Source organism: Pundamilia nyererei, unplaced genomic scaffold (genome assembly GCF_000239375.1).
Source record: "Pundamilia nyererei isolate P.nyererei 1_Seehausen unplaced genomic scaffold, PunNye1.0 scaffold00041, whole genome shotgun sequence".
Lineage (NCBI taxonomy): Eukaryota > Metazoa > Chordata > Actinopteri > Cichliformes > Cichlidae > Pundamilia > Pundamilia nyererei.
Genome location: NW_005187442.1, coordinates 1651181 through 1669598, shown reverse-complemented (window position 1 = coordinate 1669598; position 18418 = coordinate 1651181). Strand labels below are relative to the sequence as shown.

General features: G+C 39.6%; 2 protein-coding genes across 3 annotated transcripts; one reads left to right on the top strand and one right to left on the bottom strand.

Moving 5' to 3' along the window:
* Positions 1-3493: 3493 nt before the first annotated feature.
* On the top strand, positions 3494-12138 carry rd3 (retinal degeneration 3, GUCY2D regulator). Its single transcript, XM_005731073.2, has 3 exons — positions 3494-5508; positions 7134-7447; positions 10944-12138. Exons 2-3 carry the CDS (start codon positions 7158-7160, stop codon positions 11308-11310), a joined length of 657 nt encoding a protein of 218 aa, XP_005731130.1. The 5' UTR covers positions 3494-5508; positions 7134-7157; the 3' UTR covers positions 11311-12138.
* Positions 11962-15761, bottom strand: LOC102202960 (protein FAM133). 2 transcript variants are annotated; one of them, XM_005731074.2, is made up of 7 exons: positions 15689-15761; positions 15240-15315; positions 14419-14583; positions 14241-14299; positions 14062-14151; positions 13104-13193; positions 11962-13016 (listed from the first exon to the last, which is right to left on the bottom strand). In XM_005731074.2, the coding sequence occupies exons 1-7, from the start codon at positions 15710-15712 to the stop codon at positions 12966-12968; spliced, it is 555 nt and encodes a 184-aa protein (XP_005731131.1). In that variant the 5' UTR covers positions 15713-15761; the 3' UTR covers positions 11962-12965. The 2 variants fall into 2 exon arrangements, with proteins under 2 accessions (XP_005731131.1, XP_005731132.1); XM_005731075.2 differs by having other exon boundaries at positions 15567-15751.
* Between the last annotated feature and the right edge of the window lie 2657 nt (positions 15762-18418).

Sequence of the window (18418 nt, the reverse complement as noted above, 5' to 3'; positions counted from 1 at the left end):
ACAAGCAAACCCGACGTTCTTGCAGAGATAAAGATATAAACGAGCTTATGCGGGGTGTATATGAAGCCTCTCGGCAGCTAACGTGGTCAGCTTCTTCCCCCTTGTGGTGGGTTTGGGTATTGCAAAAGCATGAGGCTCTAAGAGGAACTTAATCATCTGGTTTCATTGTGATTATAAGTAGACTGCTAAAATGCTTCAGTATAAAATCACTTTAGATGCAGGCCACTTTAGCACAAAGGAAGTTCAAAGCATTACAAAGTATTTAAATGCAGATTTTAACATGGATAAAACTGAGTGAGAACTTGAGTGGATTTATGCAAATCCCAGTATATACATGAAAATGACCAAAGTGCGACCAGCTGCCTCACTGGAGCATGATGTCCTTCTCAGTATTGTTTTCCAGGCTTCCTGCAATCAATCCCCTGCTTGAGTCACTCTGACTCACTGTCTACATTTGCCGTGTCCTGTTCACCTCACGGAGCTTAAGAGGTTTATTTATCACGGTCAGCTGTAGAATGAAACCACCTTGTTCACTCTTAGTAATCAAAGCAAATTTACTAGAACGGCAAAAATAGATTTTTGATGCTTGATGCCGAGCTGTTTGCAGTGAATTGCCACCTGTTGAAATAATAACATAACAGAGCATGAACAGGAAATTTACAAGGGACAGTTTAGGCCTGAAAAATGATCTGTGTAAAAACGGGAAACACCAAGAAAAGGCTTTTTGGTTTGTCTGTTTTTTAGGATGGATGAAGGGCTTAGCATCGTTAGGCCCCGGATTTGAATCTGAGTGAAGTTTACATATTTTCCCCATGTCTGTGCGGGTTCAAACTGGACTTCCTCCCACAGTTCAAAAGCATGTCGGTTAAGTTAGCTGTTGATTCCAAATAGACTATGAGTGTGAATGGTTGTGTTTCTTGGCCCTGAAATGGACTGGCAACCTGTCAAGGGTATAACCTACTTCTGGCCCTATGACAGCTAAAATAAAGACTAACAAACAACCCTCTGCATTTGATGTTTTTCACTGTTTTTTCACTGTTTCACTTTACCAAAGAGCTTCCTTATATTATTGTGACCAGTAGCAGCACAGTAAACAAGAGTAGCCCACATATTTAGGCCACATATTTAAAACAACAACAATATTATTTGTGTAGCACTTTAAAAAAAAACACTCAGTTACAAAGTGCTTCACAGTTTAGATAAAACAAAACATTAAAATAAGCCCGCAAAGCTCTCATTAGGACCTCATAGCTACCAGCACAGTACCAGTCTTCATGCTAAAATAAGCATGATGAATGAATTGTGCAAAATGTGGAATGGTTTCTTTTTAGATGCACATCCTGACTGGTTTTGATGGAATCTTTCTGATCATTTAGTGCAAAACATGCTCGGGCAGTCACGGAAACCCATTCAAGAGCCTATTTTCCCAGAAAAACACCACGCTGTCCCACTGCAGCAATTTTCACCCGCCTGGTAATTGTTTGCGACTAGGTGCAAATGCAGACAGTGTGAGTCTAACCAGTTTGCTACCCAGAAGTGAGATGCGTCAGATCACACATCAAATCTGCCAAACCGTCCAAATGAACTCCGTGCCGGTGACGCACTGTCCGAGCCCTGCCGCCGCTCACTCTGAGTTTAACATGGGGCGGATGGAGGGAATCACTTTAGAGGATTAAAACTGTCATCTGGTTGGATTACAGCGAGAGCTTACCTGCCCATCTGTCACCTTCAAATTGTGGCAGACAGACTACCTTTGGATAGTGGAGGCCTCAATCCAGCCAGACAGACTGAAACCATGACACAATTGTGTTGGATGTTTGGAAGTATTCAGTGCCTTCATCCTGTGTTATATTACATGTTCTTTTTGCAAAGAAGTGCCCGAAAACTCAGTGCATGTGCAGCTTTTGATTGAAAACCCACCTTAGATTCATGTTTTAATAAAAACTCAAGGGAAATTAGGCAGTATAGAGACTTTGACTGATCAATATCACTTAATCATGAGCTGTAGGTGACACAGGATCTTTAGGTTGTAGTTTACTATTATTAAACAGATTAGACCCATGTACAAAAAGAAAATGGTCAGAGTGCCCACTTGACTTAAGAGCTACATTAAAAACACTTTTAGGTAATTGGAAACTCTTAATTGCTCATAGTTGTGAATGTGAGTGCGAATGGCTGTCTGTGTCTATGTGTTAACCCTGCGACAGACTGGCGACCTGTCCAGGGTGTACCCTGCCTCTTGCCCCAAGACAGCTGGGCTCCAGCTTCCCCGCGACCCTGAAAAGGATAACTCGCAGAGAATGGATGGATGGAATAAGGGGGTAACAAGTCAGGTTTGTTACCCCCTTACCTCCAAGCCCTGAAAGGTACAGTGTGCTAACAATGTAAGGTGGGAAAATATTGGTTGTTTTTCTGTGAAATGACTGTGTACTTAAAATTACTTACATTATAATTTGTCCACTTCTTCTGCACAATACCCAGAATTTAGGCATTACTTAAAGTTATGCGATACTTACATTTACTTACAATTACAATTAAGTATGAAGAATGTTTTCCACTACGTTTGCACTACTTAAAATTACTTATGCAGTATTTGAAATTATGTACAGAATAATTTACATCTCCTTTCCTGTCACATACTTTAAGTTATACAATATTTCAAATTAATCAGGCACTATTTAAAATGAGGTACGCATTATAATTACTTAAAGATTAATAAATTTTTCTTGCAGATTAATAGTTTTTGTTTCCTGTAATAATCTGATCTATTACCCCTATTTCTAGTGCACCTACCTTTAAGTATTTGCAGATAAATATAATTGCATTATAATTTCAAATATAATACCCTGATATTCAATTTAATTACAGGAGAATTAAGTGACAGGCTGTATTATAAAGTGTTACCGACAATTATTGTTCATCATTCCAGTAAAGGAGCCGTATACTTTCTAAAAGTGTAGAGTCTATGCACTTTAACCATAGTTTTGCTTGGTGTAATAATCTGTCCTGTTTAAAAAAATCACTTTGTAACTTATTTACAGAAAAATACTTCCTCTTCATTTTAAAGCGCCTTCATAAAAACGCTACAGAAACACAAGGAAGTGCTGCAGCATGTCATACGTCTTTCATATGATGTGTGTGCTGACTGCAGACAGACTTGAATTATGTGAACTCTTGTTCTCCTTGTTCGCACTGTCTTTATCTCTCTTCCAGGAAACAGGTGAGTGGAGCTAACCTGGTTAGAGATGCACCACACCCGATCAGGCAGGGCTGAGGAGACTGTGGCTGAGTTCCAATCCAGACAATGCACCCTCCCCCTACACACTTTCACTCTATCTGCACGGAGGATAAATGTCTTCAGCTGCCTGGGCGACTGAAAAAGCTCTTTGTGTTTTATATTCATACTCTTAACGCAGTGACTGCATACTTATTCACATGACAGATTTGGGTGGTGGATGCCGATACAAGTGGCTGTAGCTACTAGCTCTCTGCTTTGCTTCACTTCTACTAACTGGAGTAACTGGGTTGTGCTTTTGATTCCTTTTGGAGTAGTTATAATGCCTTTATCTTACAAATAATACCGTTTTCTATGCCATATTGTTTGCCATATAATTATACTGACTGACTGTGTGTAAAATTCTAGGATTTTATTTGGATCTTGCTCATTAGCAGGCCTCTGGGACTGTGTAATGCACCCATATGGTCTTTGGGTGCAGCTTGCTAAACCATCTCATCTTTATCTTTAAGCCTCATGGCATGATGGGAAATGCTATCCCTTGATACGATATTAGCTTAAGCTGTGATTTATTGTTAACAGTCTCTCTATAATCTGTGTTCTGCCTGAAGCCTGTTCAAAGGGAGTTCTTCCTCCCCACCATTGCCAAGTGTTGCCCACAGGATTCTTATGAATACATTTTGAGTTTTCATGGCTGGCATCACTACAGCAGCTGTATAGTGGTTAGCACTACCAACTCGAGGGCCCTTTCTGTGTGCAGCCTGTACGTTATCCTTGTGCCTGCATGTTTCCTCCAGATGCTCTCGTGTCCTCCCATAGTTCAAAGACATCCATGCTGGGCTAACTGATGATTCTGGATATGAGATAGATAAAGTGTATACAATGACTGGTAAGTAAATGGGGAATGTTAACTACATAATCTTTGGATTTTTTGATTTTTGACTTCCTCAATAGTTCCTCAACATGATTACAATTTTTTTTTTACATTTAGCCAGGCACTTAGGACGCAACACTTTCTAAATTCAAGCCCCTGTTTCTGTTGTAATAGCAAGAAATAGTAGATGTAGTAATGCATGTATTCACAGTGAGTATTGTTTACGCTAACTTACTGTCATGTCACTGTGAAAAAAGAGTACTTTTCAGACCTGCTTGAATTGTTTGCTGCAATATTTTTATGAACCATAAATATTGTGACGCATTTAGAGCTTTTATTTTATTTCTTTTTATATTGGTGTCACCATGTTATCATTGGAAGATGCAGCAGTGAATATAAATGTTTCTCTTGTTTTACTTAGTGAGCATTCTCAGTAATGGATTCTTCTGCAGTGACTAAACAGAGGTCGCGGTTCATGCAGCATTTTATTTAGCGGTGTATCGCTAAAGAGGAGGATGGTGTTGTGCTGTAATGGAAGGGTGATGAGGATTTTAAGGTTGGAGTGAGAATGCACAGAAGGAAACTGTCAGAGGTTAGCTGCTGTTGCTGTTGCTGCTGCTGCTGCTGCTGCTACTCACACCTACACACAGAATAAGCCAACAAACCTTGATTTCCTCCTACACAACAACTGCACATTAAGTCTGGACTCTATCCTGTGCATCACACACACTGACAAACATTTCCTCCTGTAATTAGCACATTTCCTCCCCTCCAAAAATTCAGGACCATCCACTGTAACCCAGTGACTCCCATTATCTGCGGGAAGTTAATTTGTTCATTTACACAAGATGACCTCCCGCATGTGCTGTCCGTGCACCGCCGAGCTCCCACGCCACTAACACTGTCCTCCGAACAACATTCTTTGATTTGTCTTCCTCTTTCCTTCTCGCTGCTCAACCCACTCTGTCCTGTTTATCTGCCTCTTCATCGCTCTCAGGCTCCCTTTTCAGCTGATGGAGCTTATTGTGGACAAATAGGCTTACAAGTGTCTCTATGGCAACGGTGGATCGTAAAGAGCTACATAAGCACTTCATCAGGGGCCATGATCCAACGGCTCCCATTGGAGATGGTGCCCCCAACCTCCTGCAACAAGTAAAGGCAGGCCAGAGAGGCTCCTGGGAGGAGGAGGGGAGAGCGAGAGGTGGCGATAATGCTGAGAGAGGATGGAAGAGGAGGCGAGAGAAAAACCATTTCTCCTCTCTCTTCTCTCTGCGTTTCATTCAGCCAGTCTCTTCGACATCCACCCAGCTCTTCTGCTTCCTGAGGACTTTTACTGTCCGGCTCTACGGTGATTTTATATCTTGTGGAGACCAAAGAAAACTTCAGAAACAAGGAAGAGGTAAGGCATTCTTTGAAGCAACAAGCTGGTTCAAAATAAAGGCTGAAAAAACTGACTTCAAGAAGGCATGTATTTTTTTTCTGGTATTCACGCCACTTATAAATAAGAAATCACTTAGATTTGGAGTCCTGAAAGAGAGCAGCAGACCAGTCTCCAATTCAGGGCTGAAAGGAGTGGTCAGTTCAAATGGTTGCTATTGACAGAGAAATTAATTGACAATGGCTGGAAATCCAGTGATCTTTTAGGTCATTTATTAACAAATATTACAAAAACAACTTGAGATTAAAGGTCTTTCAATGCTTGGTTATTTTGTGGTTTTAGTTTATGTCATTTCTCTGTAAAAGACTCACCTATTTTAATTTTTTTATTTTCTGACTTTACTTCCTAGCAAGTTTAATATTTTGGACATCTGATTAAAAAGAAGATGCTATCAGATTGTTTTGTTTTCAGATTACTTGATAGATTGAAAAATGCAGCCTTTATCCTTCCTGATGTAAAACATACTGATGCAGTGACTATTTTACTTGCTCCATTTTTAGGGGTTAAACTGCTGGCCACTTGGGGTCGAGGTAGGGCTGTAATCTCACTCCATCGCTCTGTTGTGAAACCTTTGCTCAGCGCATGTTTTATTGTAGCCACAGCACCTGGAGGCGCATGTACAACTGATGTGGCCCAGAAGATACCTCCAGCATGTAAATAGATTAACCTACCATAAAAACACTGTGGTCAAGCATTAAAGGGGCTGGTCATGCTGAAAACAACATCTATACTAGAAAAACCACTAAAAATGGGACTTAGATTTGTAAGCTTTAAAGCTGTGAATCGGAAACAGTGTTTTTCATTTAGAAAAAAAAGGTGCCAAAGTCCCATCATGTAAAATCAATGCTTTAAAATCCTGAATAATGACTCACGACACATGAATCAGTGGCCTGCACAGCTGTGCTTTTTAATACAAGCTAACAAAAGGCCCACTATTGATGGGCTTGAATAGAGATCCTTTGGAGCGGATATGACACCTGCAGAACAAAGAGCCGACGCAGCATGGTGGATGTTGTCTTTTTGAAAAATATGCAGATATCGAACACACTTCAGAGGATGCTTTGTTTTACAAAATGAATGTTCATTAAAACTCGTTGCAGGTCAACCCTGTGCTGTTTGTTATGTTTTATTGGTACCATTTTCAAACATCCACAGATTCTAATTAAACATTTCAAGCGTGTCTCTTTCTAAACACATTATTTATTTATTTATTTATTTATCACTCGATTGAGAATAAGAATGTTATTTCCATCTGCTATAATTCATATTTGGCAGTGTGGCTCTGTTCTGGGACAGCAGAAGCAAAAATGCTCACAGAGCAGAGCAGGCAACAGAGGTGGGTTGCAAAGTGGCTTGCAGATGTCCAGGAACTGGCAGGTTAATGCAGATTAAATAGCACAACCTGTATTGCCAGTTGGATGCATAAAAGAGCGTCAGCTGAGTTGTCAGCTGATGTGGGCTCAGTTCAGCTGATCTGGGATTAGGCTGATTTTGACTTTGTGGCCTGTTTGAATGAATGCTCTGTTCTCACAGACACAGCCTTTCAGAAATAAACTTGAAGTCTGCTTGTCATTCCCCCTCATTAGGGAACAGTGAAGGAGGACGCGGCCATGGCCTCGTGGTTCAGCTGGAACGAGCCGTATTACCGGACTCCCCGCCGGGACCCGGCCGACGTGGTCACCGACACCCTGATGCTCGAGTTCAGCTGGCAGCTGAAGGAGTCTGAGAAGCAGCAGCGAGAGAGGGAGAACGAGTACCGACGCACAAAGACTGGGGTCGACTACAGCTGGCTAGCCAGCGCGCCCCGGTCCACCTACAACATCAGTACAGGCGAGAGGCTTGGCCTGGAGGACCTCTGTGCCAAGGTGCCCCCATCCTGTTGTGGGCTGGTCATACTCAAGTAAGGTGATAGTGAGTAGGCGTGAGATGAAAATCACTATAGCAGTTTAGCAGCATACCATATTGTTTCCTTGTCGCCAAAAATCTACTTTAATTTTATTAAATGTGAAGACAGTTTGACTTCAGAGCTACTATCTCATGGCTACTTATGAAATGAATGAGGATAGCTACAAGTTAGCATCTATTCTCTAAGAAGAAGAAGAAGAAAAAAAGAACTCAGAGATTAAATTTATTGACACATTATTTAACACTGGATAATAATGACAGCACAATCACATACATTCACACAGTGCAATGAATAAATAAAGCTATTTAGCTAGCAAGCATGCTAACCTTAGCTTTATTTATTAGAAAAAGATTTGTGCTTCGAGTTGAAAGATAAGATCACCAATGTTGTAAGAATGTATTTAAATATATAATTGTATTTATTTTTTGTAACAATACCCATAACCAACATGGCAATGCTAACAAGCCAATGTGGTACAAAGTTTACTGCTATTTTGGTTTTGTGTGTTAGCACAGCGGTCTTCAACCTTTTTTGCACCACGGACCAGTTTATGTCCGACAATATTTTCACGGACTGGCCTGTAAGGTGCTGCGGATAAGTAGCAAAAAAAGAACATTCATTCATAACAGACGGGGGGGAGGGGGGGACAGCAACGATAAAAACCGATAAAACCCTAAAAAACATAAATTTCACACCCGAGCCTCGACTCTCTGCCGGTACCAAACGACTCACATGGCCCGGGGGTTGGGGACTGCTGTGTTAGCATGCTTCCTAAGTACTAGAGGCTAAGTTGGATCTGGCCTTTTTTTTTTTATTTTTCCCGCTCAGGCATTTATAGACACACCCACTGGACACTTCATTACTTCCACTTGTTCAACTGCTTGTTAATGCAAATAACTAATCAGCAAATATCGTGGCAGCAACTCATGCATTTAGAAAGGTAGACATGTTCAAGACAACCTGCTGAAGTTCAAATTGAGCATCAGAGTGGAGCTATTTAAACTGGATAGACAAAATATCCAGTGAACGGCAGTTCAGAGGAGAATGATTAGACTTCAAGCTGATGGTTATGCAACCATGCGCAACCATGCTGAATACACCTTGTTATTCATCACGCTAAACCTTGAAGCAGGTGGGCTACAGCAGCAGAAGACCACATTGAGCGCCACTCCTGTCCTGATTTCTGGTACATTATTCAGATAGTAGGGTCAGAAAGCATAGTTTCATCTTTCCTTGTATCAGTGTTTAAACTCCTGGTGGTGTAATGCATGAGGCTTATTTTTTGGCACAGTTTAGACCCTTTAGTACCAACTGAGTATCATTTAAAATCCACACTGACCTGAGAATTGTCGCTGACTGTGTTGATTCCTTTTAAGACAACAAAATCTTTTGTGACAGTTTGAGACTACATTGCATCAACTAGGCACGAGGCACTCTGGTGGTCTTCAAAAACTTATAACAGGAATGGCTACTGGTCTGTGTCTGTAACCAACTATAACCCCTCCCTAATTCTGTTTGTGTTAACACTTTTACGAGACACACTTAAGCGTCTTCTTTGGCACAGACCAGGGGAAGGTTTTGTGAGGCAAACTGATAAGATGGCCAGCTTCTCCGTCATTTGACGCGTGACTTTAATGCTCTGGTGCATTCAAAGCCATTTAATCTCCGACAGAGACTTCCTGAACTCATCTTAGCGTCTGTTCGTAGAAAGCTGCAGAGGCTCCAGGTGCCTTGTTAGAGTTTAACAGCGTTAATGTGAGTAAGAGGTGAGGTGCTAAATGGTAAGTGGAAGTCACCAACACAGCAGGGACCAAGATTACCATGTTTTTGCAATCTCAGTTTGCCTCATGTTGGCAAAGCACTCAGCTGTCTTACTATAAAGTGTATTTAACAAAGTAAAATTGCATTTATTCATCCATTTTTGTCCAGTTCAAGGTAGAAGGGAGACTGGGGCCTGTTCCAGCTGCCACAGGGCAACTGGGAGATCCCCCCGCCCCAAAATAAGTGGTTTTTCTTTTTTTTAAACAAGCAGTTTTAGGTTAGATATTCTGTCTGGTGAGTCTGATTTCTGTGGAATTGTTAAAAGTGTCATCTTTAAATGTATATTAAACTTACTCAATTTCATACATAAAATGAAACTGATTGACTCTATTGGTAAAGTTGGTTAATTTTTAATCTGTTTTACAACCGAAAAGAAAAGTTTTGTGCCAGCCAAACACATTAATAACACGTTTTTGAACATCTTACCTTAGATAATACATTTAACTAGTATTTATTATAATTGAGTGAGATTACTAGGGTTGAGAAGTCAGCCCAGGATCATGACATATGAAGCCCTAAGGATGGATTTCCGTTTCTTTTAAAATTTCTTGCCAAACTAAATTGTATCCTTAATAGGAATATTTTACTGTATTTCTAAAATTCTATTTTTGGAATCATAAAAGCAACATCAGAGATGCTAAATCTGAGCTAGCATGAGTTGATCAAAAGGCCAATTATGAGTCAGTTTGAAGTACTTACTGAGCAACTGGTTCCCAGGTTTTCTATTTAAAGGTTTGTTAGGGCCTCAGGCACTAGTTGGCAGAGGAGGAACATTTGCCATCACGTGGATCCTCATCTGTTACAGGCAGGTTAAGATGGCTCTGAGCATTACATGTCATGGGACGTGTGAAAGATTTCATTTATCGAACGTACCGACAAAAGAAACACAGAATTTGCTAGAAAATGATGATGCTCATTAACTGACTGCAGTTCCAGCGTTAGTTCTGACCGGCATCCTTTTATCAGATCATTTGACCATAGTCGCTTTCACACGTGCACTTTACTTAAAAAAGAAAAGAAAAAAAAAGCAAAGCATATATATAGACAGTCCTGCTTTGAGGATCTCAAGTGATTCACAGCTAGAAGAGCAAGCAGGTGTTATAATGTGAGCACGTTTGTATTAAAAGGCATCTGCTGTCACTCCACTGGACTCATTAAGGACACAAGACAAAGAACCTAGGTTCCACCATTTGTTATCTCACAATGCTCAGATTTCATCTAATAAAACTGCTTGTTAGATAGTTGTGCAGGAAAATCCTAGCAGATTAGCAGTTTCTGAAATACTTAGACCAGTCTGTCTTGTAGCAAATCTCCTTTCTTTTGCCCCTTTTGATGTTCAGTTTGAGCTTCAGCAGGTCGTCTCTATGAAGTCTCCATTCCTAAATGCACTGAGCTGCTTCCGTGCGATTAGCTGATTTGATGTTTTTGTTTACAAGCATCTGAACCTAACAAGTATATAGAGGTGGGAAATGTGACTCTAAATGATTCAAACTTGTTGTATGAGTTAGTTAGAAGCTAATTGCTAATAATGTTCATATTTTTTAAATGAAAAACATTTTTAATGGCGTCTTTTTGTAGAAAGGGTGCACAAAACAACCAAAAGAAAAAAGCCAATTACAAAACCATCGCACTGACAACCACACAATCACTGTTTCATTTCTTTGCACAGGTTCAGGGAGGCCATGCAGGCCAATGAGCCCGAAGTGCATGAAGTTTCTGGTCTGTTTCGCTCTGTCCTCATGGAGGCTCTGGATCACCTGAAGGAGGAGCAGGAGGCGGAGCGACTTGCTCGCCAGTGGAACAACAAACGTGCCATGAGCGTTTCCCTCATGAACTTTAGATCGCGGATCAAGATCAACCCGTTTGGAAGCACAGTGGGCCTGACCTCTGCTGCAGCTGAAGGGGCGGGTCTAAGCGACCTCAAAACCGTGTCAGAGGACGTGGAGAGAGGGATGGACAAGGACGAGAAGATGCAGAGAGTGTGGAGCATGCCTGACTTTAGATACAAAGGAACCGGCAGCAGTAAGATTGTTTGATGCGGGATTTCACGGGACAGAGATGGTGATGATGATGATAATGACGTTTCAGTAGGACTAATGCTTTGTAGCAGTGTCCACTTTTGCACCAGGAGAGAGGATGAGTCCATCTGTCCGCCTGGTTTTACAGTACAGTACCAATCAGCATTTGACCCTGCTTTACTCTCTTATCTGAAGTGTCTTTTTTCTAATTTATCATATTTTAAATATTTTTCCGTACTTGAAAGAATTTTCATGAGATTATCACTACTTGAAGTGATGCCTCTTTCATTTTGCAGAGATTTGGCATCTAAGCACTGAGGGCTTTTTAATGTAGCCTAATAGGGAAATTAATCTAATTTAAACTGCTGTTTATTGGGAGGAGAAACTTGGTGCTAGGTCAGACTACACAGGCAGGGCTGGGCTATAAATTTTGTTCATACAGTTTTTGTATAGAAGGAAAATAGTCTTAAAACAAATGACTTAATCCAATGAGAAGGTGAGTCACACGTTCCCTCCTGAACTGCACAGAAGGACCCAGGAACATAATTCATCATCCAAGGTCGGTGAACTGAAAGCTCTCTTCCTGTGCTCTTTATTTGCAAGAGGATGTTGGAGGGGAGGGGTTGGGGGAAGAGGAATTAATCATCAAAGGCTGTCAGATCAAAGTAAAAGCTTTGACGCACTTTAATTGCTGTTTCTGCTCCATTTGTCACCCACCATTATTCAGCAATACATAAAAGGTTTCATCCATCATCCATAAACATCTTGACATTATCTCCATACAAGAGGAACTGACAGTGTCTGTGTTTTTATATGTCAATACAATAAAAATAACTGATTTTGAAACATTGTTCATGAGAGAATAAATGGTTATGAATAAGACTTACTATAATAATTCAACAATACAGAGTCGATTCGCATTTTTAACATAATATACATGTTAAAAACTTATTTCAACACACAATCAGACTTGCACTTTTGCAACCGCAATTCTCATCAGCTACAAGCAGAAAATGAACGTACGAAACCTTTCTAAATGTAGAAAGGCTGCTATGAATGGGGAAAGTAACTAAGAGCTGAAAGAAGAACAGCAAAGTCTGTTTTCAAATCTTTAAATCAGGTTTATTAAAAAAGAAAATCAGAGGGTGTGACTTGATCAGTCCTCTTTTTGTTGCTACGTGAGACTCCGACCAGGCTGCCGGTGGCTGAGATACACTGTGGGTAATGTTGGAGCCAGCTTCACACATGGAAGACACATATAGATCTAAGCCCATATCTTTTCTGAACCAATTACTGAATGAATTCTGTATTTTGTGAAATGGTATGTTGCGACCTAATTAGGGAGTTCTTTTTTTGAAAGAGATGACAAACTGCGAGCAAATCTGAGAAGTCAGAGGCAGGTGAGCAACTTTATTTCCATCTGGTGGACCACAGATGAACTTACCCAACTGCTTAATAATAACACCGCTTACATCATGAGCCTGCGGTGTGACTGCTTCTTGTTTTGCCCACAGAAATATCTCCTCCTGCACTCTGGCAACGTTGCTGCTGCCTCTCTGTGGCAACTCAATTTACAGTCATCTTTTCCTTCTCAGAAAACTCTGCTTTTATTTTTTCCTGAGATCTGCTGAGGTGTCTGGGCCTGACAAACAGGACCGGTGTTCACAGCGGGATTACAGGGTAGAGTTCAAGAACTCCAGAAGCTCTGCTCGATTTTTGTCTCGCTGTAAGAAAACAAAGCACACATAAGACAAGTGAAAAAAACAAACAAACAATCTATAAACTACAAAAAGGCACATCTGATTGCTTACCTGTTTGTCTTTCTTTGATTTCTTTACTTTCATCTTTATCTTCTTCCCTGAAATCATGCTGTATTTGCCCTTTTTCCTGTCCTTCAAATACTGAAAGAATTTTAAAGAATCTTATCAGTTCAACTTCTAACTAATCCCAGGAAAATGCCAGACAGGCACTATCACATTCCAATATCAATGCAAACACAGACTGTACTCAAGACAACACTTGCAATTTGAAGAAATGCACCACAGCATGCCCCAGAAACAGCTCTTTGTTCTGTGATGCTTAACACAGCACTGAGTTTATTATGCATGGAAGCTGCACATGGCGTATGAGGATGGCAGGAAGTCAGGTACAGGAAAAGAATAAAGAATGAGGTCAATTTTCAAAATAAAAGCCAAGTTAAGGATGGAATAAAAATGTCGGAAAACGCGAAGATGCACACCCGCAGTAACAGTATGAAGAAATATGGATCAAAACAATTAAAGAATAAAACGTTTGGGTGTTCTGACTTTAAAATGCCTGTCATATTAGCCAGGATGGAGTCAGAACTCTTTAAAAACAAAGTTGTAAAATGAAGAATATAACCACCTATTATGGATGGCTTTGATATTAGAATTCCTTTATGGTCTATAGGATTTTGGAGGGGACTTTATGGTGAGGCGAGCTTCATTTGGACAGGTGCTTGTGTGCTTTGTTATTCCCACCTCAAAGATGAGGAGGATGAGTAGCAATTGTTGCATGTTTTATTCTAAGAATAAAGATGAATAGACTTATTCTATAATTCATCTTTGGCCATTGTGAGAACACCTAATGATTAAAGTGCTAGTCCGTAATCTTAAAAATGAATCACTCTATTCTTCCTGTGAAAGAAATGTTTGCAAATGCATGAATATATTTACATGATATAATGCACCAATATAACACACTCGTCTAACAGAAACATGTAAAGGTTTTTGCTGAATGTTTTCCTACCTTGGAGATCTGCACAGGTCCTGAGCTGTCCTCCTCTCCTTTTGACTTCTTTTCTTTCTTACGTTTAGACCGTTTCTCTTTCTTCCCTTTCTGGAGAGAAAAGAAAAAAGCATAATTCAGTTTTCTTGGGGCTTAAAAATTCTTTGGCAATATAAGCTAACAAATGAATAGTAAATTACTTTTTTATGTTTCTCCTTTCTCCTTTTCTTGGACTGTTTTCTGGATTTACTGCGAGAGTCTAACAGGAACAGAAATAACACACTAAGCTGAATCCAAACAGATATCAGCACTGTGATGAGAAACTTCAGGAAAAAAAAGACTCTTTAGATACATTTCAGACATTTAGTGCACACTTACCACTACTGCTAGAGCTGCTGCGACTTCGGCTGGATGACCGTGAAGAACCCGAAGATGACGATGAAGATGACGATGCAGACGAAGACGAAGACGATGATGATGAGCTGGAAGAGGATGATGAGGAAGATCTGCTACGGCTGCGTTTCCGCCTCCTTTTTTCTCTTCCTGAAAAAAAGGGGCAAAACAAAAATGTAATTACACAATAAACTAACGTAAGCCATATTTACAAAATTACAAATGCAGCCATTCATCATTTCCCTTGACTGACAGTGTCTGGAAGCGAGACACAGTAAGGTAGTATAATTGGTTACTAAGGTGTAATTTTGAATATGACATACACAAACATAGTTTGTACTCTGGTTTTGACTATTTTTAAGCATTTATATAGCTCTAGGTGCAGTGAAACATAAAGGAAATGTGTCCTGTTTTATTGTTTTTCTGCTAATGTGAACTCAGTCTTTTTTATGTATTTTTGCTGCTATATCTTCACAAAAAATGAAGACTTTCAGTCAAATTTTTAATAGATTTGGAGAGATATGTTGCATCTACTATTCTACTAGTAAACATAATAGGTAAACACTAATTTAACAGTCAGTTTTCCTTCTTCTCAGCAACAATCAGTCTACTCTTTGATCCCCAGTCACCAACATGAGACACTGTTTTACACTGTCGGCTGCTATAATTTCCCTTGAGATCAATTAAGTATCTATTCATTTATTTATCTATGTCCAGCCGTAACGTCACATGTGTCTTCGGCTGTTAACTCTAATAAAAATAAATAAAATGAAAGCGCAACCGGTAAGCACTGGGGGGAAACTTGCCTGTGCTTCTGGATCTTTTCCTTTCATCCTTCCTGGAGCTGGAGGAGGTGGACACTCTACAGTCCGCTTCTGCCGACTGCAAACGCAGAGAAATCATTATTGCTTGTGTTGCGTGTGTGTATATGTGCGGGTTTTGTGTGTGACAAGAAACAGGTCACCCTTTAAAGCTCCTGGATAAGCTGGCAAAGCTACGAATAACAAAACCCCAAATAAATGGAAGAATACGGAGATATGGATATACAAAAACGTTGCACAGTGCTACGTTTACAGAGCTACAGCTAAAAAAACCCCCACTATAAGCTATTAAACCTGAGCTTTTGTACTCACCATAGCGACAGTTGGGTGCAGTTAAAATTATATTAATATTTTCTATCTACAAAGACTTTAAGAAGGCGTAAACTGTGAGTTTATAACCAGTTATCTCCGGTAAATTAGCACTAGTTAGCTACCTTAGGAAACATTTTGTATCCCATGATGCACCGGTACAAGCTACTTTCAAAACAAAGGCGCGAGAAGAACCGAAAGCTATCACAGCGCCCCCCAGTGGCGACAGAGATATTATTCATTGCAGAGTATTCGTACTGCTTGTGTTTGCTCGATGAAAACATACTACTATACTATTATATTTAAATAAAGAGAAGGAGTTTTGAATATAATTTAATCAATAAGTGGTCTAGAGAAAGCTTATGATAGGTTAACAAGAGAGGAACTGTGATGCTTCATTAGAAAACAGGAATGGCAGACAAGTATATTTTTATTCCTTGTCCTCCTCTCCCATATCTTGAGAGAGTGTTCCACATTTTAACAGGTCCTGTGGGAGATACATCTAAAATTCGCCTTTTTAAGCAGTGTATGTGAAAAGAAGGCTTTTTATTCTAATTAGATGAATAAAATAAAATCAAGAAAATGCAATGTGCACTAAAGAAGGTTGCAAGCTACAGCTTTGCAGATTTTGATGAATATCATTGAAAATCTTTGGTCATTTTTTCTCCTGCTAGACATGTATTTCAATTTTGCACAGGAGAAAATATAATGTGAATTGACATAATATGTCTGAGTCATAATTTGTTTAAAACAGGTATGCCAAACTACCAAGACTGTTACCAGTGAGAAAAGCAGCTATATTCGAATACAGCAACTATCACAAGTGATAAATGAGAATAAACTTGACCTTTTATCATATTATTATTATTATTATTATTATTATTATTATTATTATTATTATTATTATATTTCCTTAGTAAGAATGTTAAAAAAGTTGCATTCTATATTATATATTTCACAACATCCCAGCATTGTGAACGTGTCTCTCTTTGTCCCACACAAACGCTGTAGGTTCATCCCACACTGCATGAGGACAGCAACGCAGTGGTGAGATGTGCAGTAGGAGTAACATATGGGTTCAAGGTGGAGGTGTGATTGCATCAAAAATCGGCTCTGAATCCCTTTTTGTTTGCAGTGGTGATAGACAGGGTGACAGATGAGGTCAGGCAGGAGATGACACTGTGATCTATAGTGAGAGTACAAAGTAGTTGGAAGAAAGCCTGGAGAGGTGGACTTATGCTCTGTAGAGAAGAGCAATGAAAGTCAGAAGAAGTGAGATAGAATGCGTGCGTGAATGGGAAGGTGAAGAAGAAAGGAGGAGTAAGAGCGAAGGTGGATGAATTTAAATACCTGGGGTCAACCATCCCAAGCAAGAAGAGCACGCAGACATTGTGGAGTAGGTGGAGATGAGTATTAGTAGTGATTTGCAAAAGAAGGATAGTGGCAGGAGTGAAGGGGAAGTTTCATAAAAAGTGAGACCTGCTATGATAGTTGGTTTGGAGGTGGTGGCGCTAACAAAAACACACGTAGAGGGTTTTGTGTGACAGAGGAAGGTACTATGGATAAGGTGAGATTGAAGAAGATGATCTTCTTTGGTGACCCCTAATAAAAATTTCCATGCATTTATTTTCAGATGTTTGTTTGTTTAGTTGTCTCTAATACGAATAATTCAGCTCATGTAGTGGGCTCTGCAGAGCTCATGTATATTGTGTGTATTGCAGGTCCAGTGATGAGTGATGGATGTCTGAACAAAATTTCATGGCGATCCATCAAAGAAATCAATAAGAAACGGAGAAATTGCAGTTATAATTGAGCCATGCACCCATCGAAGAGTCAGATTATGCACTGACGTCATTCTGGTAATCATTTAACTCGGTTATATTGTGTAGAATTTAAATTATGCTCTGTCTCTCATTGCTTATACAGAGGAGGGCAAAAATCCAAGACAAAAAACAAAACAAAACAAAAAAATCCTCCCATAACATTTCTTTAGTTAAACTGAGAACTTGAAATAATTGAAACATGCTTTAAAATAACCACAAAAACTGTACAAAAACATGTTTATTATGACAGTAATAGTATACCATACAAATAAGAGCTCATGTTAGCTGTATAAAAATACAAAATCATGATGCATTTTAGTGTGAGCATCATAGATCATTTGAGAAAAAACAAGAAAATCATTAAGTCAGTTTTATCTAGCGCTCAGTCCCGTGTTTTAACCTGTCCTGCAGTGCTTTGCCGTTGTGCTGTTCAAAATCTAGATTGAGGGAGTGCACAGTGCACAAATTTCACAACAATAGAGGAAAGAAAAATGGTGGATATTATGATACTATCTATGGTATGACAGTTTGTTTGTTGCCATCGTGGCACTGCATATTGGTAGGTAGCTTCCTTTTATACTGTTTGAATAATATCTGAAAAATATTCAGTACCAGTTTCTATGTTTAAAGCTTTGATAAAACTGACCATGTCCATGTCTAAGATCTAAACTGTATGTACATGTAGGAATACATTTGCTCTGAACAGAAAACAGAGTGAAAAACAAACCCCAGCTCACCCAGTGACAGCCAATCAACTTTTCTACAGCTGCGCTCAGAAAGATAGAAAATGCTAGGAAGGTTTATTAGTTGCAGTAATATCATACGGCTGTCCCTGCACACTTCAGAGCCACACTGCTGGTTTTTACAATGCCTGACTTAACCTCTCACATGAGGACTGGGCTCCAGTGAGGTCAAAGCGCAGTTTTTCTGCTCGAGCTTCTACAGAAAAATATAATGTATAAGAAAAATACACACTGTAATCATATAGTAAACATGCTTTTATGTTTTTTTATCATATAAAATGAAATAAAA

Coding starts and splice junctions, on each gene's coding strand:
- LOC102202960 (XM_005731074.2), bottom strand. CDS start 15,712: ATGGGATACAAAATGTTTCCTAAG. Junction 15,316..15,688: donor GATACAAAATGTTTCCTAAG/GTAGCTAACTAG, acceptor CTGCGTTTGCAG/TCGGCAGAAGCGGACTGTAG. Junction 14,300..14,418: donor CAGCAGCTCTAGCAGTAGTG/GTAAGTGTGCAC, acceptor TGTTCCTGTTAG/ACTCTCGCAGTAAATCCAGA.
- rd3 (XM_005731073.2), top strand. CDS start 7,158: ATGGCCTCGTGGTTCAGCTGGAACGAGCCGTATTACCGGACTCCCCGC. Junction 7,448..10,943: donor TGTGGGCTGGTCATACTCAA/GTAAGGTGATAG, acceptor TTCTTTGCACAG/GTTCAGGGAGGCCATGCAGG.